The sequence below is a fragment of the Labeo rohita genome, chromosome 2 (genome assembly GCF_022985175.1).
Source record: "Labeo rohita strain BAU-BD-2019 chromosome 2, IGBB_LRoh.1.0, whole genome shotgun sequence".
Taxonomy (NCBI): Eukaryota; Metazoa; Chordata; class Actinopteri; order Cypriniformes; family Cyprinidae; genus Labeo; species Labeo rohita.
Genome location: NC_066870.1, coordinates 17,502,795 through 17,530,328, shown reverse-complemented (window position 1 = coordinate 17,530,328; position 27,534 = coordinate 17,502,795). Strand labels below are relative to the sequence as shown.

General features: G+C 38.9%; 1 protein-coding gene across 3 annotated transcripts in view; it reads right to left on the bottom strand.

The window, feature by feature from the left end:
* ppp2r3a (protein phosphatase 2, regulatory subunit B'', alpha) overlaps positions 1-27,534 on the bottom strand; it is a 107,617-nt gene that overhangs the window by 28,425 nt on the left and 51,658 nt on the right. For all 3 annotated transcript variants that reach the window (XM_051130136.1, XM_051130156.1, XM_051130146.1), the window contains one exon: positions 10,276-12,934. In XM_051130136.1, the coding sequence (XP_050986093.1) occupies positions 10,276-12,429 (2,154 nt within the window). In that variant the 5' untranslated portion in view covers positions 12,430-12,934. The remainder of the gene's footprint in view (positions 1-10,275; positions 12,935-27,534) is intronic.

Genomic DNA, 27,534 nt, shown 5'->3' with positions numbered 1-27,534 from the left:
AAACCACTGCCAAAATCGAAGGCTTTCCTCCAACACGAACTTGTTCCATTTTTGGATTGCAGCCGACTTTCCAGGTGCTGTGTTTTGGGGATCTCTATAGCAGTAGGGTCTGGAAACAAAGGTTTTTACTTGTTCCAAAGATACACAGGCCAATTTCAGTCATTCACGGCTGATTTAATGTATTAGGACAAAAAAAGTGACCGTGACTATGACAAGTTTTATTATGCTGAGATGAGAGTCCATTAAAACACTGCTGCCTCCGGAGCTCAGTGAGCTGATAAAATCAGCCATTAACACTATTCAGCATCAACTGCAGTTCTGAATTCAGCAGGCCTGTATTCATTGCCTCTTAATAAGCACTTATGCTGAGCTTCAGGCATTAAAAGCGACAATGCTCTGATTACTCGAATGCAGAAGTCTGGAAGGTTTCGTAACTCCACTACATATTTGATTTTTATCTTTTACACAGTTCATAGGATGAAAAATCTCTTGGATAATACATACATATACATTAGCATTGAAAACTTGGGTCTCACCAGTGTACATTAATTTAATCAAAATTGACATCAATTACTGCTTTAGTTAATCAGAAACATAGTCTAAATGTTAAGTGTATTTTACTTTTAATTTTATTAGAAGTAGGCCAACAGCGCCCCCTACAGAATTAAAACACCTGGGCAGTATTGCCAAGTCTACTCTTTTCCCACGGAATTGAGCTACTGGGTTGACGCGCCCCCAATAACATGATATTTTACAAGCATACATGTCAGATCTGCGTCACAATCAGCAGCGGTAGCTCTTAAAGTAATAGCAGGCAAAAAAACCTAATAACCCAGCTGCTGTGATGTCTATTAATCAAAGAACAAAGGAAAAAAAAAAAAGAGGAAATCAATAACTTTTGTACATGCTGAAGAGCGTAGGTAGCTAAATATAACATTTATAGTAATGGGTTTATGTAAAGATCATTTTATGTTCACTTAAATTAGAAGTTGCTATTTAAAAAAAAAAAAATGTTAAAATTAATAGCTCTTAATTATAATGTAATGCTGAATGGCTATAGTCAATGGTTAATTATTAGAAAAAAGAACTTCCTAAAGACATCAGTAATATTGGTATCAGTGATACTCTCCTTCAGTCATGAAAAAAATGCCATCAAACAAAAAATATAATTAAAAATATACTGTCTTCATGTTGTACATTAATCTGAAGATTGAATGTTAAATTACTGCAATATAAAAGTATATAATCGCGATTAATTGCCTTTTTTTTTTTTTTTTTTTTTTAAATCGATTGATGCCACTAATTTCAATATATTTAAAAATGTAATTTATTCCTGTGATGCAAAGCTGAATTTTCAGCATCATTACTCCAGACTTCAGTATCACATGATCCTTTAGAATTCAATCTAATATGCTGATTTGGTGCTCAAAACATTTCTTATTTTCAATATTTTTCTTTCAGGAATCTTTGATGAACAGAAAGTTCAAAGGAACACCATTTATTTGAAATAGAAAGAGTTTGTAACGTTATAAATGTCTTTACTGTTGCTTTTGATCTATTTAATGCATCCTTGCTAAATAAAAGCATTCATTTCCTTCAAAAATCTTGTTCACATAGACATTTACAACAGTAAAACAGCCTAATTTTTTTATTTAAATGTATATTTCATGGCACTGACTATAACCCCATGTGTTGTTAATGCAATTACATTTTGCTGAGCATTTAGTTGATAACAAAAAAGATTGTCCAAACCTCTTTTGTAGCATATGGAAGTCAATATTTTGAAATATCTGTCTGAATTCTTTCTGAAGAATTTCACAATAACGTGCCATCTAATTTCCCAAGATATTTCAGAGCTCAAAAGTAGCACTATAAATAAGTCTGTGAGGTTTAAGTTTTGTTTGACGGATTCACAGACATGCTGTTTCACATGGTTGAAGATGTAATTCAGTTGCATTTTCTGACAAAAGCACTCTTATCTTAATGAACTCAATACATAATACACCAAACACAAAAGGAACCACTTATGTCTTAATATTTTTAAACTAATACTGACATAAGCACAAACACAGATATATCTTACAAAACCACAAACAGAACTCTGTGACCTTCCTATGAAAGTTTTTACAAAACAATCACTCTGGCAAATAACAGGAAAAATAATAAAATCGGATCCTCTCCGGATAATCTAGACTAACTTAGATCACCCTACATCCGTGCCATCAAGTAGACAAATAGTTTGAGACTATGAATGAGCAACAGTTTTATTGTTCAAAAATAGGAAGCCACTGTTCAGTGCTGATGGTCATGCTACAGGAAGTAACACACAGCTCTCGTTTGTCAAATCTCTATGCCAGCTCAAGGACTTAAGCAGCCCCCAACACAAACTGAGGCTTAAATACTGTGTTAGCACATCCCCTCAATCATCCTAAATCCTGAGAAAAAAATCCCAAGGGCTGGGAAGAGCTTGGATGTCAATCAGGGTTCTCTATCTGTTTAAACTGATACACATCGTTGTTTGAGGAGGCTGTTGTCTTGTTGCCATGTACTTTTATGTTCCTTCGTACCAAAGCTATAGCCTCTTCCGTTACTTTTTTGTATTGGAAACCCTTCACAAATAGCAACAGGCGCTGATTCACAGGAGGATGTTGTACATAAGGGGGTTTCTTGGCTCAGACCTCTATTGTGATTTCATTTCCTCTCAATACAAGACAGCCATGCTGGTGATGTAATTCCCTACTGACCCTATGCAAACAATTCTAGCAAATAAGAAGACGGACAAAAAAGGCATACAGGCATCTTCACTCACTGTTCTTGAGGGAGTGAGCAAAGAAACACTCTTGTCACTCACCATCAAAATTTGAGTTATTCTGACTCTGAAAGACCAAAATGCTCTTTGAAAAGTTCATAGACTGCCAGATGTACAGACTGAATGTACAGGTGCACAAACTATGTGAGAATGTAATATAATTCTAATCCCATCATTATCATTAACATACCGCTTTGTTTTTCGCTTTCACCCACTGTTTCTGCCTATTCTTTGTTTTTCCAGGTCTCCCGCCGCTCTTTAATACAGGTGCGTTAATTGCAGAGGTTCGCTCGATCTCGATTAACATTTTCAGAAGTAAAAATCACTCTGTGGCACTCAACTATGCATCACCATAACACTGCTCTTTGGTAATTTTAAAGGGACAGTTTACCCTCATGTCATTCCAAACCTGTAAGACCTTTGTTCATCTTCAGAACACAAATGAAGATATTTTTGATGAAACCCAAGAGCTTTCTGACCCTCCATAGACAGCAACGGTGCTACCACACTCAAGGCCCAGAAAATTAGCAAGGACATCATTAAAATAGTCTATGTGACATCTGTGGTTCAACCGTAATGTTATGAAGCTACTAGAACACTGCGCACAAAGAAATAATAATGCCTTTATTCAACAATTTTACCTCTTCACTATCAGTCTTATTTTTGTTTTCTTTGTGCACAAAAAGTATTCTCGTAGCTTCATAAAATTGCGGTTGAACCATTGACGTTACATGGACAATTTTGACGATGTCCTTACTACCCTTCTGGGTCTTGAACGTGGTATTTACAGTGCACAGCATAAATGAGTACACCCCCTCTGAAACTTAACAAATTAAGTAATTACTCTCTACTTAGAAGACATGTTAGGGTTCTTTGGAGATATATTGTCCCAACAAGCCTGCTTGATCCAAATTATATACCAAATTATAAGTGTGAAAATATAGCAAAAGTAGCACCGACATTCAAAAACAATGCATCCAAACCATCCAAAATGTTCTGGTGTTGCTAGAGGAGGAGTACAATGAGAAGTGCCTCGTACCCACAGTGATGTTCAGTGGTAGTAAAGCTCTTACATAGGGATGTATGAGTGCTAAAGGTGTGAGGGAGTTGTGCTTTATCAACGCTGTCATGAATTCACACACCACTGTGTGATGTAATATAAAAAATTGAAACTTAAGATGCTGCCCTCCCCTCATTCCCTGCATTATTGGACATTTTTTCAGCATGCCAGTGAAGATAATTCATTCTTCCAAGGTGAAAATCCTGCAGTGGACATGTATTTTACTCAATCTTAATGCTCTTGAGCAGTTGTGGGGGATTCTGTAGAGATGAGCTGAGCAACACTCCCTATTAAAGACCAGGGCATTTAAGGAGGTCGTCCTCCAGGAGATAAACAGGACAGATGTGAAAATTTGTCATGAACATGTACACTCAGTGCCAAGAAGGGTCAGAGCAGTATACTTAAAGTTCTGAAGGACATACTAAGTACTAGAATATTATACATTTGCTGAATTTAATCTAGGGTGTATTCATTTCTGTAATCCTTCATTTAAACAAAATTGGCTAATTTACTTATTTTACAGTAAATATTGGCATACATTTAGTTGTTTTTATTAAGTTTATGTTTAATACATTTCAATTTTGCCATCTTTCCATGAATTATATTAGTGATCATTAAGAAAATACATATTTTATATTTATTCAGAGGGGGTGTACTCATTTATGCTGTGCACTTTATGTTGCTGTCTATGCAGGGTCAGAAAGCTCTCGGATTTCATCAAAAATATCCTAATTTGATTTCCTAAGATTAACAGAGGTCTTACGGGTTTGGAACAACATGAGGGTGCATAATTAATGACATTTTTGGGTGAACTATACCTTTAAAATGTTTCTGCATTTCATGACTCCTTTAACTACTGAACACAAGGGCACTCTGAAGCACTTCTCTTCACTCCATATAACAGATGTGTCATGTTGTCCCGCTTTCAACGAATGCAGGCCAGTGGTGACCCAGTGTGATGTGTCTGTGGCTCTGAGCATGACTAGTTGGCTTGAGCTCCTGGAAGAGATACTTCTGATTTATATTGACTGTAACACACTTATTGCCAAGCAGGGTGTTCCCTGTCACCATGGAGATTAACAGCACTTCCTGACAGGTGCACTGAAGGACATATTGCCTTGTCTGCACCATGTGGTCACACCAATAGGGCAAGGTCTCCAGTCCAACGTGGTGGGAGCCGTCTCTAGGCTTAGAGGAGGAAGGTTTCACATGCAGGCGTCAAATCTGAGGGCTAAATGTACTAAACAGTCAAGCCAATTTTGCACAAGGTATTTCAGTGCAAATCCTTGTGCTAACTACAGAAAATTAAGTTAAACCAGCTGCTAATTGTGGTGAAATAGCACTCCGCCATGAATATTTTAATTATTTTATTGTTACTCTCACACAAATATCTACTTTCTATATAAATTAGGCTCATTATTACACTCTAAAAAATGCTGGGTTAAAAACACCTCAGCACTGGGTGAAATATGGACAAATCCAGCGATTAGGTTGTTTTAACCCAACCGTCTGGATAGTTTTATTTAACTCAACTATTGTTTAAAAATGACTCTATGGCTGGCTTAAAATGAACCCAAAATAAGTTGTATTAAAGGGGTCATATGATGCAATTTCAATATTATGTATCAAACCCAAAGAGATATTTATTATAAAAGTTAAGACTTAGCCACGCCTTCCTAAAACAGCTCATTCAAACATGCCCCCACAAATCTATGTCACTGTGTGGGAATATTTGCATAACACCGCCCAAATGTATATGCAAAGAAAGAATGTGTAACTTTGATTCTAGCTGTAGTATTGTTGCAACCACCTCCATGTTGTGGAGGCGCTGTGTGTTTCGTTGTAAAAGTAAAAATACTTTGTTTGGCCTTGCAATTGAGTACACAACTGGAAATCTGTTTCAGAACAGTACCATGAAAATTTGAGTGTGTGCAGCGAATTTTACAGAGGACTGTTTCCTGAACCTGGGAGAGTAGCCTACAACCCTGGTTGTGCACAAAGGCTGTTTCTATAAAGTGAGGCAATTCCAACTTTGCAAGGACAGTCTGGTGCTTCTGACTCACAGCCTGTAAGTACGTTTTCATATTTAGAGTATTTTCTACTGACTATTCAAATGCAAGTTTTGAACAGTGTAGAGTACTACTTGTTGTTGGTCATTTCTACCAATAACAAATGCAGACATGGTTTATGTTTACACGGAACAACGCAGCACAAAGCAACACGTAAAAACACAGTATAAGTCATTATAATCAGTACCGGGACACGCATCACAACATGGTAAGGGGCATAACATTTCTGTCACACACTTGAGGTATTTGGCATCAGCAATAATCAAAAGGTGAACATTTATCAATAAACAATTAAAAAAATGTTTATTATTAAATCATCATTCATTAATATTTAAATAAATGTTCATTTATTGATCATATTAATAAATGTTACTTTTTAACCTATTTTGGGTTCATTCTAAGCAAGAAATAAAGTAATTTTGAAGCAACAGTTGAGTTAAATAAAACTACCCAGAATACTGGGTTAAATATTTAACTCACTTCCTGGGTCAAAACAACCCAACAAATTGCTGGGTTTGTCCATATTTCACCCAGCACTGGGTTGTTTTTAACCCAGCATGTTTTAGAATATAGGGAAGCTGACTGATTTTCAAATGTAAAATTAAAATTCCACATTATTTTGTCTAAATAATTTAAAACCAAAACACTAATACCTAAAATCAGTCTATTTAAATGCTACAAGTTTATGCATCATAACATTATAGAGTAAGGAATGAAAAACAGTGTTAAATTAACTTCAACTTTAAAGTCATATGATTCATATTTAACTTTAAAATTAACTAAATAAATGAGTGTTAAAGAATGCCAAAGTAAATGTAAAAATAGGGGAAATGCACAGTTACATATCCAAATGGTTTCAATATATTGTGTAACATTGTGTTTGAGACTTTATAGACTGCACCCATCTTACAGGAACTGCAGACTGCAACCCAGATTTTGTGGGAATCTTTGAACAGTGAACTGATTTTCGTAATTTTTAAAGTATTATGGGAAAATGCTACTAGTTGCCATTTAACAACCCAGTTGAGACTTATTTCAATTACCTTCACCTTCATCTCCAGGCCTACTTGATATCTTTACTTCATAGGTTTCCCCACGACGCACAATCCGAGAAACGTAGAGAAGCAGTAAATAAGCAATCTCAAGAGAGAAGCACTAGCCGAGCATCCGGAGCAACAGATTACCCTGTCAGCACTGAGACAGAGGCAAAGAGACCTAAACCCGATTAAGCGTCCACTTTCAACTTCACCTGCTGTTTGGTCTAGCAATGAGCCATGAGACGGAAAGAGACGCACAAACAAAAGACCACACTCAGGTCTAGGAGCAACGCACAACAGCAACTGTTAGCTCTAGAGCTGGCTCCCTAGATGCTGAGATGCTGACACATGACAGATGGGCCACATCTTGATCCGTTCAATGCTTTTGTGTTTGTGATGACACATGCAGGAACAAAATTAGATGAAACGAGGAAAGCGCTGCAGGTGCACCGTGGTAAAAACAAGACCCTAGATTCCCATCGTAAACAGCAAACAGGTATGACACAACAGAACGCACAGGTCTAATGTTTCCGCGGCCTTGTTTATCTCCATGATTGGCAGCTTTGTGTTTAAATGGGGCAGTGGGCAGGGCTCCTGGCGTAGCGCTCTTATTTTTATTGCTCCCTCGGGTGCCAGAGAGGGGATCAGGTTAGCAGAGAGCTATTCCCAAACTTAGCCGTGACCCCCACGGCAACACTGGGTCCGTTTTCCCTCTGGCGACAGCCAGTCTCTTAGCGGAATGAAATAGTAGGCGGGGAGTAAGCTGATTTAGTCTTCCTGACACCTTTGTCTGTGGATGACAAGGAGGAGGAGAAGTGCCCTGGGCAAATCAACACCATTAACAGTGTCTGTGCCAAAATCCCCACTGCCTGCTCTTCCTATGACCTACCAGTGCTCTCCAATAAGGACTGCGTGTCCTCCACACCAACTGCATGGCTACAGCATCACAACTCAGTCCCAAAATAACACGTGGGCCAATGAGAGACCGTTACCGGGGGACGTGCGTATTATGAAAACATGCATGTTTTCTAACTAAACATACCATGCTTGTATCTTTAAAACGAAGCTGACGTTCAAAGAACGACTTGCATACTTTAATCGTGAACTAATCAATCTTGTTCGAGATAAAATGTCCTGTATTTATAGTCTTGCGCACACTGGTTTATTTGACTTCATCACGCATTTCTACAAAACCTAAATCTTCAGACGTTACGACATTTTTCAGTGCACTTTGGGGTGTGTACGTGCATGTTCGTGCACAAGTATGCGACTCATCCAACCTTAAGGGTTTTTAGTTATGCACTGAGCAGGTACAGAAATAGGATTGGAGGAGGAGCCCCATTATTAAGGGGGTTCCACTCTTGACAGATGTCATGGCAACGTCATAAATAGCAGGCCCGAGATAGATCCTGAGCTGGTATTGGTTTACAAAGCCAGGAAAATAAACAAGTGAGGATTTACCAGGCAGGAAAAAAGATAAAGGGTGGGAGAGAGGTAGAACAGAGGACGCATAAAGAGCAAGGGTTAAATGTGCTGCGAGGACTGACATGGACTGAGGACTGAGGACTGAGGATATAAACAGCTTGACAACAGAGCTGAGACTTGCACTAAGTGATGATTTAAGGCATGGAGAGCTGCCCTTTTATGCAGTTTCCACGTACGTTCTACACATTTTTCATTGACCTGCACTGAAATGTGCATAAGAAGTTCACGCTTTAAAAAAGCCATTCATAAACAAGTATGTCCAGTATGTGCCAGAGTCTCACCCAAGATCCCTGAGCTAGAGTATGACAAACTGTGCTTTCTTCATCCCCACCATGATGGATGTGCAGAAAAAATGGACTAAAGGTGACAGCCAGCTTGAGAAGACACATGATACTGACCCCCCAGTTGACTGCAACAAGCTCTCTGCAACCTGCTATCTGTCCCAGGAGTAACAGGTTAAGGCTGTTACATAATTTTATTGGTCTTACTATTACTAGTTAAATTTTGGACATCAAAATATGAGAAAGAAGGAAGGTTCTGAATGGAAACCCATTCACTTCTTATTTCATGATAAACTTCACTTTGCCTAAAAAAAGTTTTAGTTTATGCACATACCAGAGTATTCCAAAGAGGTAATTTGATGTAATGGTTTCTGTTCAAGAAGGCTATAATTTTGTGCTTCAGCTAATGGTAAACTGGATTTTCCATTTTTCATTGTGCTTACGTTTTACACAGTTCTGCTCATATGTTACGTAATAAATGCCCATTGGTAAATCTGGAAAATACACACACACACACATACACACATACATACATACATACATACATACATACATACATACATACATATACACATATACATATACATATATATATATATATATATATATATATATATATATATATATATATATATATATATATATATAAATATTAGTGTTACTTGCATGTAATTATGCATAATTTATTGTTATTATAACGTGTAACAAGGACACCTTAAAATAAAACACCTTTTGTTTTTAAAACCTAAATGAATGTAATTTAATTATTTGTATACAAATCAGTTATTTTTACCTTCAGTATTTTAGTAACGTAGTACCAACTGACTCATACGTATATTTAACACAATTAGTCAATTAGTTGAGAGATTTTTTTTCCCCTTGAGAAAATTTGGCATGTACTGTACCTGATATATATCCAAAATAATCAATATTGAATCGAAAATCAAATCTAAAGTATGTGAATCAGAATCAAATCATGAAATTTGTGTTAATACCCAGCCCTTAAATATATATATAAATTTTAAAACCTGAAAGATTTGACGTAACAAATCAAGACAAAATACAAGACAAAATAACTGAATTTACCCAATTATCCTGTAAAACTTTACCTGTCCTTGGTGCTTAATATTGTGTTTTATCTCGCTGATCATCAAAGACTGTCTGTAGTCTTCTTTTATAGTTGTTTATGGGTCCTTTGTTTACCATAAAGCTGCTAACTATTCTTAAAAAATTCTCCATGTACTGTAAGTTCTTTGATTTCCTCACACACTCTGCATTTGACTTCATTCCCAGAGTAGCTTAAAGATTTTGAAATCCAGCTTTGCCACTGAAGACATTTTAGAGACTCAAACCCAACATTCACAAATAGCTGCAAACAGCCACTGATGCTCAAGCAGACAACACCCAGGGTACATTAAAGAATCTGACATTTAGACTCTAAAATGAGTTTTTTTTACCATTGATACACATTGCACAGATTCTCCAAGAGCCTTGAAAACCTTAAATACTGTAGACCTAGTTTAGCTGAACTCACCCTGATGACTTCAGGCGTCTGTTGAATGAGAAGAGTTGAGCCTGTGTCCCTTACAGTAGAAGCAGGGGTTTGTACGGCAGCAGTTGCACTTGAGGGTGTTGGTGCAGGTATGCATTTAGGTGTTTGCGCTGGTGCAAATACAGTCTCAGTCGGAGGTACAGGCAGCGGGAGCGGAGCCACCTCTGCTTTGGTACTGGCCAGCGTGTCCTGGAGAAGACGCATGACCTCTCGCTCCTTAGACTGAGTTCCTCTCCCAGCTCCACTCTCCACCAGCTCCTGAGCAAAGCTCTCAATGCTCTCAAGAATCCTGAGCAGCAGAGCTCCGTCATCCTCTTCGGTGGCCTCAACCCCTGTTTCGGAGGGCTTGGTCACCGAGGGTCCAGACAAACCTGGCACTGGTAGATCTTTAGCCACCGAGTTACCAATCAAATGCTGGGGGGAACCTGTCTGCTGGGCACAGTTTTTAAGTTTAGGGGGCAGTGGAGGCTCCTTTTGCATGTTCTGAGAAAGACACTCGAGATCCATCAGCAATTTATCAATGTCATCGGCTCCCCCTTTATTAACATGTGAAGTTGATCTGGAGTACAGTCTAGAATCTGTGCTTTTTGGCAAATACATCTGGTTGATCGTCGAGTCGTTTTTAGGCTTGAACACAGTTCCGTTTCTGCTAAGTTCATGGAGTTTATCTGAAACACCACCACCAGGTTCAGAGTAGCCAGTGGTTCTTTTCGAGAACGGTCTGGACTCCGAAATACTACAGCTGTGCTTCCCATCCCCTTTAACTGCCCTGTCCGGCATCCTTCCCACATCCGAATCCTCCTCCTCAATATACAGAGCCTCCATGGCATCCTTACAGATGCTTTCGCTACTGCTAGACAAAAGAGAGTTTGTGGAAGAGAATGTGTCCGGTCGGCTGGTTGAGACTGTGTGGTGGCAGATATAAGGCGTTGAAGTGCTACTGGAGGCTGAAGGCAAGTTGCCGTGCGGAAACCCATTAGTTGATGGAGGTGTACGCGCTGACAAACCAGTGGGGCTCTGAATAGGTTTCAAATTGACTGCATGATCCCTAGAGCCTTCTGGAGGTTCTGGCTGGGAGGGTTTAGCACGAGGCTTTGTGGGCGGAGGAGACTGAACAACGTCCTCGTATCGCGGAGGCTGCTCATTGCCAAAGATGGGGGAGAATGGGATTTGTTGCAGCCCATGTATGCTGTTGACGAGTTCGGCAAGTTCGCTGTGTTCCTGCCTCACACCTTGCCCCTGTTCCAGCTCAAGAGGAAGCCTCTTCAGATAGTTGGAGAGACGAGCCATTACATTTTTATAAATGACTTCAGGGTTCCCGGAGTCGTCGTTGCTTCCACCCATCGACTTTCTTTTGATGCACTGTTTGATGATGTCCGTGCACTTCTTCAGATCTTCTGAGCACTTGAGGAGAATGTCCAAACAGGCTTTAATGTCTTCTCCTGAGGCACTGCTGTCTGCCTTGGTCTTCTCCAGTATGCGAGTAATTAGGTTCTCCTCAGTTAGGCTGTTCAGGTAGAGTGTGGCTACACTGTTTAGGTTCTGCTCTAGGGATGCACTGCGACTCAGCTTATGCTCTTCGAGTACAGATTTCTGAAACAGTCCAAAAGGAGGACAGTTTTCATCGTTGCCTGTGAACTGACCATAGATGATATCTAGGTCAGTGGACCTCCTGCTGAAAGAGTCTGGCCGAACCTTACGGCCCTTTCTGAAAGTCACGTGGCTGGAAGAGTACTTTATCTTCTCAAATGAAAACTCCTTGATTTTTCCACTGGCCAGGTTGATAGCTTCCCCTGTAATATCCTTGAGGCTTGCTGAGCTTTGGATGGCAGATCCTTTCTTAACTCTGGGGACGACCTGGTGGTAGTCATCGCAGAAGGCTCCAGGTCCGGTGTTGCCATTCTCCATTGTTTTGGACTCATGAATGCTAATGGGCCGGTCAGAGCAGGTTCTAGATATGGGGGTATCAAGAAGTTCAGCACAAGTGCTGCGGTGAGCCACTGTGCAGTTCAGTCCATGTTTTAGTGCACCACAGGGCCCATTACAGTAGTGTACAGTGTGCTGGACACGACGGTCAATCACAACACTGTTATAACAGTTAATACTGCTGACCACAATGCGATAGGTAGCCGCCATGGTCTTTGTTTATAAATCCAAAAGTCTGCTTTGTGATATAACGCTAGTCACCTAAAAACAATAAATGCTATGTAGACACATTTATATAAAAATGTCAAATTATATAATTCCTTAAAAACAAATAAAAGTTGCTTTCCTTAGCCTGCTGCTTTAGATGATTCCAAAGGAAAAAAACAATTTCCATACCAATCCTTCACCGGTGCCCCATAGTTAAAGGGAAGTTACACTGTAACATTTAGCGGCAAAACTATCCATTCCTTAACATGGGCCCCGATGGCCTAATGATAGGCCTGTGTGCAGCGCTCCAGATCATCCCCTCTTTGGACAGCCGAGGCCTGTGGGCATAAAGGAGTCCTCTGGCTCCGTCTCCAAAGCCACAGCATACAGCCCACCTGGTGACAGCACTTCCGCTGATGTGTTCAGCAGATGTTCAACCCTCTCTCTCTGTCTTTATCTTGCTTCCCCAGCCAGAATCAGATGTTTAAGAATCCAATGTGAAAGCCACCTGTGAGTAGAAAGACAAAAGTGGGTTAAAGGGAGAGATTAAGCAGTTTTTCAGGATCAAATGAAATACAAGTCTCTCAGGGTCTTGGTTGTGCTATTGCAACCTTCAGCTGTTTTAGTAAACTATAAACAAGGCTAAATTTACAGCGTCTATCCAAGTTGTCTATAACCACATGCATGTTCCACTTCTTCAGGAAACACAAGGAGAATGAGGAAAGGATGTTTCCACCTCTGAGCGAAATATATTACCTATAATTATAATATTTAATCCTGTTAATACTTGGCCATTAAAAACATACTATGTGTAGTTAGCGCGATATGGACGTGACTGCTGCACGCTGTGCTGCTAATCAAGTCAAGTTGTCAGTTCCAAAACTGTGGACCAATCAAAAACATGGAGGTGGGGCAAGCGTTGCGAGTTTTTGTTTACAGTAGTAGGCTGGCACAGCAACTTTTGTATTTGATGGCAACATGGCGGAGTAGGCATTCTGCGCTGCACTCATTTTTTATACCATTCCTAACGGTGCATTCACATGGGGTGTTAGCGTAGAATGTGATTGGCTAGCGTCTGCACTGGGGTATTTCCATAAGGCGATCTAAGGCTAATGCCTGTGTTGACGCTTGAAAAGTTTAAAGTTTTTCAACTTCTGCCACGAGCAATCCCAGTGGTGCGACGCAACGGATCCACAATACAGTTTGGCAACGCATGACGTCATCCAAAGTAAACGAGAAGCGTTAACGCCAATGCCCCATGTGAACGCACTGTAAGTGCTGCGTCTCGCATTTTAGATGCAAAGAACCTGGAGTAAATACTTGTGTGATAGGACAAGATCTCTGAGAGGAAGATCACATGCAATAGCGCTCATGAGTCAGATTCACATCTATAACTATGAGGGCATAAAAAATAATGATAAAATAAAAATAATTGTTTATTAATTGTAATCAAGGTAAAACATTGAATTAATCAAGATTTTGATTATGGGTCATATCATCCAGCCATAACAGTTATATTAATGTATTTGGATGATGATGTTATTTGCACAATTGGGGCATATCTTTAATGAAGCTCCAAACATAGGTTTGGGAGGAGCCTAATCATTCAGTCCTGTCAATCATCATTACAAGACTATATAACCAGCTCTTACTGCACCGTCCCAGCGTCAATTTTTCCGGCATCTCTCCACCTCCCCTTTTCCTCCTCTATTACCACAATGCGGGGTTGAACTCGGTGCTCAAGCCGAGCTTCGGGTTCAAGCTTCCATTAAGGACAGCAAGCCAATTTTATTTTCCATTAACCATCAGGACCGGATAGGCAGGCGAACTCGTGAAATGTTATATATTTTAAACACTGCAGATTTTAGATTGTCTTTGCTTAACATATCTCTTCATTAGATAGTAAGCATGCTACACTTTTAACCACAAAAAAATTGTGTGACAAACTATGTCTTTCATACAAATACAAACTAAAAATTAAAATGACATGCTGTGAAACCTAATGCTGGCATGTGGTTATAAAAAATACCTAAGCCTCAGGTATCTTAGGTCTTTGTGTTATCAATGTAGCCCTTAAGCCATCTTCAAAGAGGCCCACATCAGTGGAAGCTGTTAAAGAGCCTGTGATGAAAGTACACAGACACACTATTAGCATTCTTTGACAACAAACCGCGCTCTGTCTCTCTTCCCTATAAAGTGAGTTTACTCAAGAGAGAGCAGTTCAAATACACAAATGCCATAAATGAACAGTTGTACCATAGGTTTAATACTGAAACATTCCTAAGGGAAGGACCTTTCCTGTAGTGCTCTGATGACAAATTTCTGGACTGTATTATTGGAGACCAGAACTAACCAACAACTTGCACAAGAGCAGACTTCCCGCTTCCACATGCTACTAAAAACACTGTAAACTGTCTAGTGTGGTTTTAGACCCTAATAACTTTTATTGTATGGAGAAAAACTTTTCACCAAAGTTTTCACCAGTTTCAACTTAAAAACGTAAGTTCAGCAGCTGCCTTACAATTTTAAGTTAAATCAACTTAAAACTAAAAGTCATTTTAACTCATTACAATAAAATGAGTTAAAATTACTTGTACTTTTAAGTTGATTTAACTTAAAATTTTAAGGCAGCTGCTAAACTTAAGTTTTTACGTTGAAACTCACATTTCTTTTACTGAAGAAATATAGAACACTTCATTTTTGGGTAAACCATCTTCTTAACAGATGAAAGTTCTCAAATCTTCTCCTTCAGTGCACAGAAAAATGACATCAGCGACATGAATAAATAATCATTTCATGTCTCTACTGTTCAATCTCCCTTTCTCAAATGATAATTATGTCAACAGATGAGTCACTGTAAAACCTTAGACATATTTATTACAATGCGTATAAGAGAATGAGCTCATTATTTGTATGTCTCAACCTCCTTTATTCTCCAGTTCATTTACTTTTTCTCTCTTGCTTTTATTTCTCACTCCTTCTGGCCCTATTGTTTTTCTTCCATTTTTTCTTCCTCTCACAGCAGGCCTCATTAAAGCCTTGTCTTCTCTGTGTCTCAGCAGAGCAACAGCAGAGAACAAGTCTCCAGGATTTCTACCAGAACGTTACCTCATATAAACTCTGACTACAGCCATGCATGAAAGCATTTATAGTAGTATAATCTGCATTCATAATATGGACTCATGAATGCACTGCACGTTTATATTTCCTCACAGCATTGGAACAATGGTCTCTGGTTGACGTGTTTCAGCATGGATATGTTACAGATGGGCACTAGAAAGGTGGCACCCAAAAAAACATTCAGAGAGTGCGATTTACAGGGACAACCCACACCCTCTATATTCTGTGTGGAGACACTGTTCACAATGGACTGGTCTTGCTTGCCCAGCCAGTTATGCTAAAAGCTGGTGCTGCCTTACAATGACAGCCAATGCCTTTTATAACAAGACAAAGAGATACAGTGTATCAAGTGCATAAACAGTCAAATGGCTTCATGATGCCAGGAATTACTTCTGAGGATCATGAAACTTGTACGGTTTTCCCCTTTTCAGTAATATGTATGTCTTTAAGAGGAAATTACATTTCCTGAATGTCCCTTTCCTGCCATGAGGTAAGAGAAAGTCCCATGGTATGAAACAGCAATAGACATCCCCAACAGGTCACATGAAGCTACATTCCTTAAACTGAAGTGCTTTGAAACACGCAGGCTTATTTTATGTGTTGACGTGATTTCAACTAAAACAGGAAGACAAGGCGGGACATATCCAGCAGCCCCGCCCCCATTTTTAAAAACAGCCAATAGCTTTTAAAAACGCTATTTGACAGCGTATGACAGCCACAATCTAGTCTAGACAGTTAGGGTATGTCGAAAAACTCCCATCTCATTTTTCCTCCAAACTTCAGAATCGTCCTACATCATTGTAGAAGTACCGACCCAGTGTTTAGTGTTTACAAAGTGAACATGCAAAGAAGATCAAATGCCCTTTACTGAAAAATTTAAAACAGCAATGTAGGACGATTTTGAAGTTGGAGAAGAAATTGAGATGGGAGTTTTTCGACCTACCCTAACTGTCATGAACCAAAATACACAGAGTTCACGCAGCGCTAGATAAGATGAGCATTTGAGGTTAAAAAGTATATAAATTGTCTTTTTTTTTTAAAATGACCAATCATTTTGCTAGATAAGGCTGATTCCTTGACTGGGATCGTTTAGAGCTCGTTGAAGCTGCATTTAAACTGCATTTTGGAAGTAAAAAAATCTCCATTGAAGGGGCACCATTGAAGTCCACTATATGGAGAGAAATCCTGAAATGTTTTCCTCAAAAAACTAAATTTTTTATGACTGAAGAGAGAAAGACATGAACATCTTGGATGACAAGAGGGACAAGAGTAAATTATCTGTAAATTTTTGTTCTGGAAGAGAACAACTCCTTTAAGGCTAACATATTCATACTAGTTCCACAAGTTGTTTGCACTGTGCTCTTCTATAATGCAATTTTTCATTAGGTCAATCCAATTAATCACTATTATACAAAACTCTGATCAGAGAATCAGAGTTTTGTATAACATACTTCATACTAAAAGCCAATATTCTGATTTCATGAGGACTTTAATTCTTCAGTTGTTCAGAATTATTTCGAAAACAGTTAAAATTATAGTTCTCATACGTCGTGGAACTCTCATAAACATGCATCGAAGACACAAAAGAGCCGTTATTTTTGTTTTCCTTGCGCACCAATAGTATTCTCTTCATAACATTATAGTTGAACCACAGATGTCACATGGACTATTTTAGCAATGCCCTTACTACCTTTCTGGGCCTTGAATGTGTCAGTTGTGTTGCTATCTATGCAGGGTCAGAAAGCTCTCAGATTTCATAAAAAATATCTTAATTTGTGTTACGAAGATGAACGAAGATCTTACGGGTTTGGAACGACATGTGGGTAATTAATGACAGAATTTTCATTTTTGGGTGGACTAACTCAATTTTTGAACAATGGTTAAATGAATAGCAGGCACTTCTTTCTTAAATATCATAGGTTCAAAGTAAATATAATGACAATGGATTTGTGGTCGTGTATGTTCTTGTTTACCATGGGCAGCTTTGACTTTCCACAGCCAAGGCTTGGTACAGACACCGAAGAACTTGTTTATCATAGAAGATAACACTCTTCAGCTCCAGTGACCTCAAAAAGAGCCTCTCAATAACATAGTGTGCATTCAAAGTGGGCTTTGACGTATCTGGTTGTCAAGTCGGGCAAGACTCAATATGACAGGAAGAGTGTGGACTGTAGCAAAGCGGCAACTTTTTAATGACAATTTAATGGGCTGATCAACACATGATCCTGCACTCTCTTCTATGCCTGCCGTGTCTATTTCCAGGACGGTGGGGGGGCTAAAGCAGAAGCCTTCACACCTTCCCATCACTCATCGGGTGCGGACGCCCATACAAACATCTTATATGTCCGATGGGAGTCTTCTTACTCCATAGGACCTCCCTGGTTTGCGGGCGTAGCTGCTTTGGGATGGCTAGCGCTGTATGAAAATTGAGATGAATGTTCCTAGATGATTAAGTTTTAATTGTCAGGCAACAGTCTTTATCTCAGCTTAATGTTGTAATTAGCATGCACTGATTGTTATGGAGAAAGCAGAGTATAAAACGCAAAACACACAGTTTGGAAAGCAAGACAACATCCACCCACAGTTTCGAGACTCACTCCACTGGCAGGAGCATGAGGAACGAGGAAGCAGCGGCCTCATTATCTTTCTAATCCCGTCGCTTTCACGCCGTACGTTCGTTCCATGTTTAATTACACTGTAGCAGTCGCACGCTGAGAAGTCGCACCCGTGTCCTGTCACATCTGCCAGTGCTTTTCAATTTCGAGACTCGAGGCTATACGACGCTGGCAGCTTTGGAGCATCTTCCTCGAAATAACACCTTCAACATGCTATACTCAACAAGAAAACAGATCTTGTTATATCTGCCAGGTAGAGCAATAAATCACAACACGCTGGTCTGCTTATATTTGGCCCAATTAGGAGTTGAAGGATGAAGAACCGATATACTATATAGAAGCGCTCATTAAGGACTCACTGCGACTGGAAAGGTTTCCCTTTGGAAGGTAAATTGGGAATTTGTGTGAGCCATCTCCTGTTAGCGGTCAGGCCCGGTCTTGTTACTGTGCACATGTTGTCGAAGGGGGGCCTGCTGTGAGCTTTGTTTGTCTCCGCTTGAGTAATGACTTTCAAAAGCTGTCGCTGCAAGAGAGAACCTGACCCCCCCTGACAACAATACATTAATAAAGGAAGGATTACACACTCGCTGGCTACTAACTCCTTCACACGGTGACCACGGCGCACACTTAACCCTTCGCAGCCGAAGGGGCAAAGAGAGAAGGATATCACTGAAAAGAGGGGAAATATGGATGTTTCAAACACTGCAAAATGTGTCATGAAGTGCTTAATTATTATTCAGAGTGAGAGACTGGGAATGAAATGGAGTGCAGAATACAATTATCAAAGAGAAACAGAGCCTGAATCAGTTTCATTATCACGACGACTACTATTATAATTGCCTGGTTTTCTTTTGAAACTACTCCACACATAAATGTACAACAAAAGTAAATCATATTAAAAAAAACAAAAACAAAAAAACCAAACAAGGCCAAGCTATGATTAAGCCAAAGAAAGACATCAAGAGAGTCCTGAATAAGCATCCTTGTTGGTGCTTGAACAACACCCTTATCAACAATTAGATTTTACGGTTAGTTCTTATCAGACATTCTTATCAACCTACCATTTCCCTCTAATTTTAAGGGTTGTTAATAGTTAAGGCTGACAAATCATGCTCCCGAATCAGACAAAGATGCTTTTGTTATTCAGAACTGAAAGGAGAATGCATTTTAAACATGACATATTATGAAAATCTAACTTTTTCCATGTTTAAATGCTATGATCGGGGTGGCATCTACCAACTCAGAAAACGTGAAAAAGAATAACCCAGTAAATTTTTTGGTAAGCCTTTCTCTGCAAGCTTTTGAAAAAAACGAGCTGCTAAGATTTCACTCCCCCATGATGTAGAAAGGAAATCTTATTACAATATTACCACCCCTTAATCTGCACGTTTCAACCCATGGTGGCACCATTCTGTTTTAGCAAGCGACAATGGCGTAACAGTTCTAACGCCATGGTGAAACTTCAAGCAGAGAATGCTAACTGCTCTGTTGGTGACTGCACAGATGAGCACAGAACACTATTTAGAGTCCCAGAGGAGACAAGAGAGCAGTGGATTTACTCATTTATTTACTGTATAATACACTGCTGCCACACAGATCTAATATAAACATGCGATTTCTTTCCGAACTGTTTACCTTCGCAGACATAACTGTTTTTGTAACTCATTTGAGTTTTAACATAAACTTGTGAGTATTTGACAGTTTAAGCGCAATAAGACATGAAAGAGAATTTAAGGTCCTTGCACAGTCCAAAATTTTCCTTTTTTTTTGCCTTTTCGTGCTTTTTTCAATGACAGGACAGTGGAGACTGACAGGAAAGTGTCAGGTGGAGAGGGGGTAGCAGGCCCAGCAAATGTCCTCGGGTTGGGACTAGAACCCAGAGCGGCCAGAAGTGCTATATGCCACTGCGCCAACCACTAGGCTATATAGGCACTGACGAGTCTGACATTTTCACATGCGTTTTTTTGTATTCATCACACACAAAACGTCACAGTGGCTCAGAATTGTCCAAACACTTCTTAAAATGCTTGCTATGGATTATAACGGACGAAAGATTCGGAGGCAGTGCGTAAACGTGATTGACACAACATGAGCTCGTATCTATTTTTTTTTAACGTGTGAAAATTTTGGACGAGAATTTCATACCTTTAGTTTAGTATTCACATGCCATATGACAGCCGCTTTCTATGCACGTGCTTCGAAACCATATATCAGAAGTTTAAACTGATATGGCTTTAAAGGGGTTGAAAAAGCGTGGTGTGCTCTGATTAGCTATTCAGTGCGTTGTGATTGGCCGAATACCTTAAGCGTGTGATGGAAATGTTACTCCTTACCATGTTGTGATGCCGTGTCCTGGCGCAACAAGACAAAAACAAAACCCATTATAAATTAGGCATTTGTTGCATCCAGTGAAGATACAATTACAGATTATAATGACTCATACTGTCTTTTTACGCATTGCGCCGTGCCGCGTAAACATAACACAATGTCTGCATTTGTGATTATAGAAGCGACAAACAAGCACTGCTCTACACTGCTCAAAACTCGCGTTTGAATAGCCAGTAGGAAATTCTTTAAATATGAAAATGTACTTACAGGCTGCGAGTCAGAAGCGCCAAACTGTCCTTGCAAAGTTAGAATTGCCCCACGTTATAGTGTACAGCTGGCATTGTAGGCTACTCTCCTAGGTTCAGGAAACAGTACATACTCGAATATTTGCATTGTACTGTTCTGAAACAGTGTTGCAAATATAACTTAGTCACTGATTTCTAGCTGTGTACTCATTTGAAAAGCCAAACAAAGCCAAACGCCTTCGCAACAATACTATAGCGAGAATAAAAGTTACGCCTTCTTGGGCATTATTATGGAAATCTTACCACACCGTGATGTGGATTTGTGGGGGCGTGTTTGAATGAGCTGGTTTAGGAAGGCGTGGCTAAGTCTTAACTTTTATAAAAAAATATCTCTTTGGGTTTGAGACTTTATTCTTTGCAACTTTACAGATCTTATAAATGCACGAACAGTTTGTAACACTCCAACGACAAAGGAAAACATGAAATCGCACCATATGACCGCTTTAAAATGCATGATTTCAGCATAATAGACATGATAATCAAAACCAAACAGATGTTTTTTAGCAGAGTATCTGAGATAGGAGCTGTAAAGGCACAGCCCTGTTCTGGAAAAGGGGGCGGGGAGCAGCAGCTCATTTGCATTTAAAGCAACATGCTTCCACTCAAAATAGGCATTTTCAAAATGATATAATAAATGATCTGTGGGGTATTTTGAGCTAAAACTTCACAGACACATACTGGGGACACCTGAGACTTATATTACATCTTGTAAAAGAGGCATAATAGGTCTACTTTAAAATACAGTTAAATTAGTTAGCAAAGTAGCAAAGAGGATTTCAATTCAAACTTAAATGATGTGGGATTAAAACACTTAAAACACATACTTTTTTATCTTGGCTTGATAAAATCCTGTTTAAAACAGGTTTGAAGGTTTTTTAAAGTTAATACTCGGTTATACTTAAATTACTGACACCAAAAATGTGAACAGTAGTGCAGACAGACAGAACAACAGACCACATCTGACTTGGCAGTTTAAAAACCCACATTTCAAAACGGTTAACACAAAATGTCACACTCTTGTTCTTTTCAATTTAATTTCATAGCCTAACAGAAACAACCACTGACCTAATTCTACAATGCAGTTTATCTTCCAAAATGATTTCCAAGGCTCTTAAACACTCTTTGGGAACATAAATTACACCCCAAAAGAGGGGCAGAGATATTGCAGATTGTACTCCAATTTTTCTGCAGCAGCAGGAAGAAACCAGAAGTTAGCAATTAAATCTTAATTAGTGTCTATTGTTTTGAAACTGCATCAGTCAGACGGAACAATGAAGCGATGCTCGTAACTATTCACACTCGTATGAAGACATCAGAGCAGCATGAATGCCTTACAGACAGAAACAAGCTAATCAGCAAAAGGCCTCTGCTACAGCATAGCAGCCTCTGGAAAAAAAAAAATTGTTGTGTACTGATAATCATGCTTTAGTGCAACAGCTGCTGCACTAACAGTAATGACTGCCTTCAGTGCGCATTACTTTCTTATCTAACTGATTGCAGGTCATGAGAGGCAAAGAAAAGTCAAAGGACAGGAGATATAGTACATGTTGTGCATTTTGTGCACAAACAGACAAACTCCATGATGTATTTTAGTTCCAAGTAAGGGAGCCAGATGACCCCAGCCTCACTCTACACAGCAGATGTATCATATCGCATGGTCATCTTTTTATTGTGTTCCATACCTCCTTTTTCCACTTACTCTTTTCCTTCACTCAACCTCCCTGAGGCCTCAAACAGGATTTAGATAAGGTGAGCAGAATCTCTCGACAGGGCACACAGACAGCATGGGAACTGAGCCACTGACCTAGTGCAGACATTTACATTATGCATTTGGCAGATACTTGTATTCAGAGTGACATAAAGTGAATTTAAGACACACATTTTATTAGTTTGTGTTCCTTGGGACAGTTCAAAAAGTCAGTGGTAAAAAGTGCAACTCTTCCACAACTCTAACCAGTCATGACTTGATAAGAAATGCCAGGACAGAACGTTTTGTTGGCCGCTTGATTTCTATTCACGTGTTGTTTTTATGGGTAAAATCCCATTGGTCCAAAATTTCTCTGCACATGCACTACAGTTCAAACATTTGAGGTGAGTTTTTTTAAAGAAAATAATATTTTTATTCAGCATATACACATTAAATTGATCTAAAGTGAAAGCATATTTGAAATAAATGCATTTTTTTGGACTTTATATTAATCAAAGAATCCTGAAAAAAAGTATCACGGTTTCTACAAATATATTAGGAGCCCAACTGTTTTTAAAATGTTATTTAAGCAGAAAATCTGCATGTTAGAATGATTTCTGAAGAATCATGTGACACTGAAGACTGGAGTAATGATGCTGAAAATTCAGTTTTGCTATCACAGAAATAAATTCTATTTTAAAATATATTAAAACAGAAAACTCAAATCATATTTCACCTCTTTTACTTTATTTCAGAGCAAATAAATGCAGCCTTGGTGAGCATACGAGACTTTAAAAACTTAATCATGTCTGATTAAGAAACAAATACCCAGAAGACACTTTGTTACCATGCTGGCATGAGCTAGACAAGTATAGTTTCCCTAGTAGAGTCCAGAGCAGAATAATTCAAGTCTGAGGATCAAACATTCTTCACCTCTGAGCCCCGGTGAGCACATTATAAATGTAAAAAGCCTTCAGAGCTTATGAAGTCAAAACTAGTGCTGATATATCTCCACATTTACTACGTGAGTAGACTGTAAAATGAAGTAAATCTCTCTAGTTAGCTCTTACAAAGCTCCGTCAGATGCCATCTATCACTAAACTGCATTAGGTGCATGAATGGTTTTGAGGCTGTTTTATGTCTAGACGGTTTTAACACATGACCATTGCTGCATTCTCATTTGGAGCACTGCAGTACTTGTACACAGTGGCCCCAAAAAGTATTCGAACACTTAAGCCACAGATGAAACGGCATGAAGGTCATTGCATCATCACTGCATTGCAAAATATCAAAGCAAGAGGCATTTATTTTAAGACTGCACAAGAACACATTTCAAGCACAACGTATCAAAAAAACGTGTTGTTGGATTTTAAAAACAAAAACAACATTTTTTTAATTCTTTTTAAAAGTCTCTTAAGCTGCATTTGTTTGTTTGAAAATTCAGTAAAACAGTGTTACTGTGAAAAATTATTACATTTTAAAACAACTGGGTTCTATTTTCATAATGTATTTTATTATTAAAGGGATCCCCATGTCTGGTCGACTAGTAGATGTTCATTTTAAGCATTAGTCGACTAATCGCATGTTTATTAATAAACCATTTAAATCATAATAATGAGACTTTAATTGCCTATATAGCCTAATAAGCACTCAAGTGTGTACATAAAGCTTGCCACAGCACACCAGCAGAAGTAATAACTGAAATGATGTCAGGGAAAAACAGTAAGGAGGCTGCATTAACTTAATATTTTTTTGATAAACTAGTGCTTTTTTTTTGTTTTCAGTTTAAGAGATGAAGTCGGCAACACTGCCTCGTTGTCTCTGCAGTAGTGGATGCGCCTGTATGCATAATCTGAGAATATTTGCTTTCCATTTGAATTGGTTCATTTAAAAGTAGACATTTCACTCTGTACAGATATATTTTTTTATGTCTATCAGGCAAGTATAAATGGAGTTTCGAAGTTACACGCTCAAGTTCACACAGACCGAGACGGCAGAAAGCGTGTTCTGTTTGCTTTCATTATTTTACAAAAGCACAATGTTCTGTTGGTATTGTGAGTGCACACCAACGGGGTAGTCTTTACAGATTCAAAAAATTGATTACCCTTATCTGTATGACCAAAAATGACAGAGTATTTTAAGTGCAAATGACCGCACGGACGCCTCCATCTGTTATGCAGTAAGAATGCTACTGTTCAGCTTCCACAGTTCGCACAGACACTTGAATAGCGCACATTTTTCGGTTAACGTTATATTGAGTGATTATGTTAAGTTGCTACTACTTACATATTTTAGATGATAAGCCATATTGGACGTTGATGAATGATAAGCGAATGTTTGGATGTCCTGCCCAAAGTATTGTATTACCACATAGACCAGCCGTTAACGATCTGTCCGTCACGGACTGCGTGACTTCGCCACTTCCTGTGGATATTTTTTTTTTTCGACTAAGCGACATAAATTTTGGTCAACCAAGCCTATTCTCGTTAACTAACAGTTAGTCGACTATTAGGGGGCAGCCCTAGTCCACAGACATCTTCCCGTTCTTTTCTCCTCTTCTTATCGCTAAGAAAGCAGTGAAGTTTTTCATCGCTTCTCTTATTGCCCTCCAACTGATTACAAAAAAAAGCTGCAAAATGTGGCATCATATCAGTATTTTATTTTCCCGAATTGTGTATTCAGAGTTTTGTTACCGTAAAAATAGCCACAGGTAGCGCCAGTAGCTCACCGAATGCAACCATTTTACATTATCAAAATAATGGCACCCCACATAGTCCAAAATATGTATAAAACTATGTATAAATCTATGTGGATTTTTTTTATTACTCCACTATGTGGAGTAGTTTACTTTACAGATAATGTACTCACCCCCTTGTCATCCAAGGTGTTTATGTCCTTCTTTCTTCAGTCGTAAAGAAATTATGTTTTTTGAGAGAAAAATGTCAGGATTTTTTCTCCATATAATGGACTGCTATGGTGCCCCAATTTTGAACTTCCAAAATGCAGTTTAAATGCGGCTTCAAATGATCCTAAATGCAGTTGTAAATGATCCCAACTAAGGAAGAAGGGTCTTATCTAGCGAAACGATCGGTTATTTTCATTAAAAAAAAGAAACTCTGAACCCTGAACTCTGTATATTATGGTTCAAGACAATTAGGGTATGTCGAAAAAGTCCAATCGTATTTTCTCCCTCAATTTCAAAAATGATTTCAAAATCATCCTACATCACTGCAGAAGTACCGACCCAGTCTATGCAAAGTGAAGATCAAAAACCCTTAACAAAAAGGGTAAAACAGCGATATAAGACGATTTTAAAGTTGAGGGAGAACATGAGATGGGAATTTTTCCAACATACCCTAACTGTCATGAACCAGAAAAAAACAGTTCAGGGAGAGCGAGACAAGATGAGCGTTTGACATTAAAAACTATATAAATTGTATTATTTTACGAAAATAACCAATCGTTTCGCTAGATAGATTATTTCTTGGCAGGGATCATTTACAAACACATTTGGGATCGTTTGAAGCCGCATTTAAACTGCATTTTGGAAGTTCAAAATCGGGGGCCCCATGGCAGTCCATTATATGAAGAAAAATCCTAAAATGTTTCCCTCAAAAAACAATTTCTTCACGGCTGAAAAAAGAAAGACATGGACATCTTGGATGACAAGGGGTGAGCACATCATCTGTCACATTTAGTTTAGATGTGGAAACTATCTTTTCAAGATTCTTTGATGAACAGAAAGGTCAAATATTCATGTTCAAATGCATTCTGGGAACACTGTGTATTTACATATTAACAAATAGGGGATTCTACTGGAGACTGGCGCCCTGAAGGAAGTAACTCGAGCCTGGCTCCTTGTACCGTAGTGCCGCGCCACACTGGTGACAGTGTAGTATGGCCATCCAACAGAGATGATAGACAGCCACAGAAGAACAGCATACTGATGACACAGTCCACCAGGATAGACACATCAGTGTCCGGTCCGAGAACGCAGAGCAATGCTGACTCACACTCAGGCTCATACCACTTAGGTTCCTTCTGCCGGTCACCACATCCACACCCCTTACCAAACAGACGACGAGGGTCTGAAGGAAGAGCACTGCTGGGTTTCCCACAAGCTGGAGGGTGAGAAGCAGCGATCGCGGGCAGGTGTTAGTCCTCCAGCTGTCCAGAGTCTTTCACAATTATTCATGGTGACTCAAGCCATGATGAGAAAAAGGGCCACTTCATAGAAAGCATGGCGCATGTCATTTACTACATCCTGCTCATTTCTAAACGTTGGTTCACTGATTTTGATTCTCAAATTTCAGTCCTTTAAAGACCAGTTAAGAAATTCAAAACGTAACTTTGTTATTTCACATTAGTTATCCTCCACAGGAAGATGTTGCGGCTGACATCACATTGTCTTCTCCTTGTAACTTCTAGAGCGATTTAAAAGAACATCTCAAAGATGAGATGAACGCTGAAAAGAGACGCAGTGTAACATGACAGCTCCTAAAAAAACAGGTACAAACCTTCCCGAGCTAGGAAAAAAGTAAGAAACAGACTTTTAAAAAAAAAAAAAAAAAAATATTTCCCTCTGAATAAAATCAGTGAAACTTCCTTAAACCTCAAGATTTGGAAAAAGTTCTTCCACGCGTGTCATGTGGTTTCATATGGTTAGCAAAAGAGAACAGAATAAGTATATTGCCTCATAAATATCTGTTCCACAAAAACACTTTCTTTATTACACCGAGGACATGGAGTGCTCATTGATCACAATTACGCACTCCGACCAAACCAGAGATAATACGCTGTCATCGAGAATTCATGATTTATGTTTAATTCATGCAGGAAGGCCAAACTCACTGCATAATGGCACAGAGCTTTCACAGTGCCTTTTTCTTTTTTGTTCATTACAATGAATGTATTGTAAGTGAATTGAATGAATTGTAAGTCCTTAAAATGGCATCGTGGAATTTTAAGAAAAGTAAAACAGACATTATCTGCAAAATTATTAGTAGTGACATTTTCCATTAAGTGGATCTGTGCAGGAACATATGTACATTAG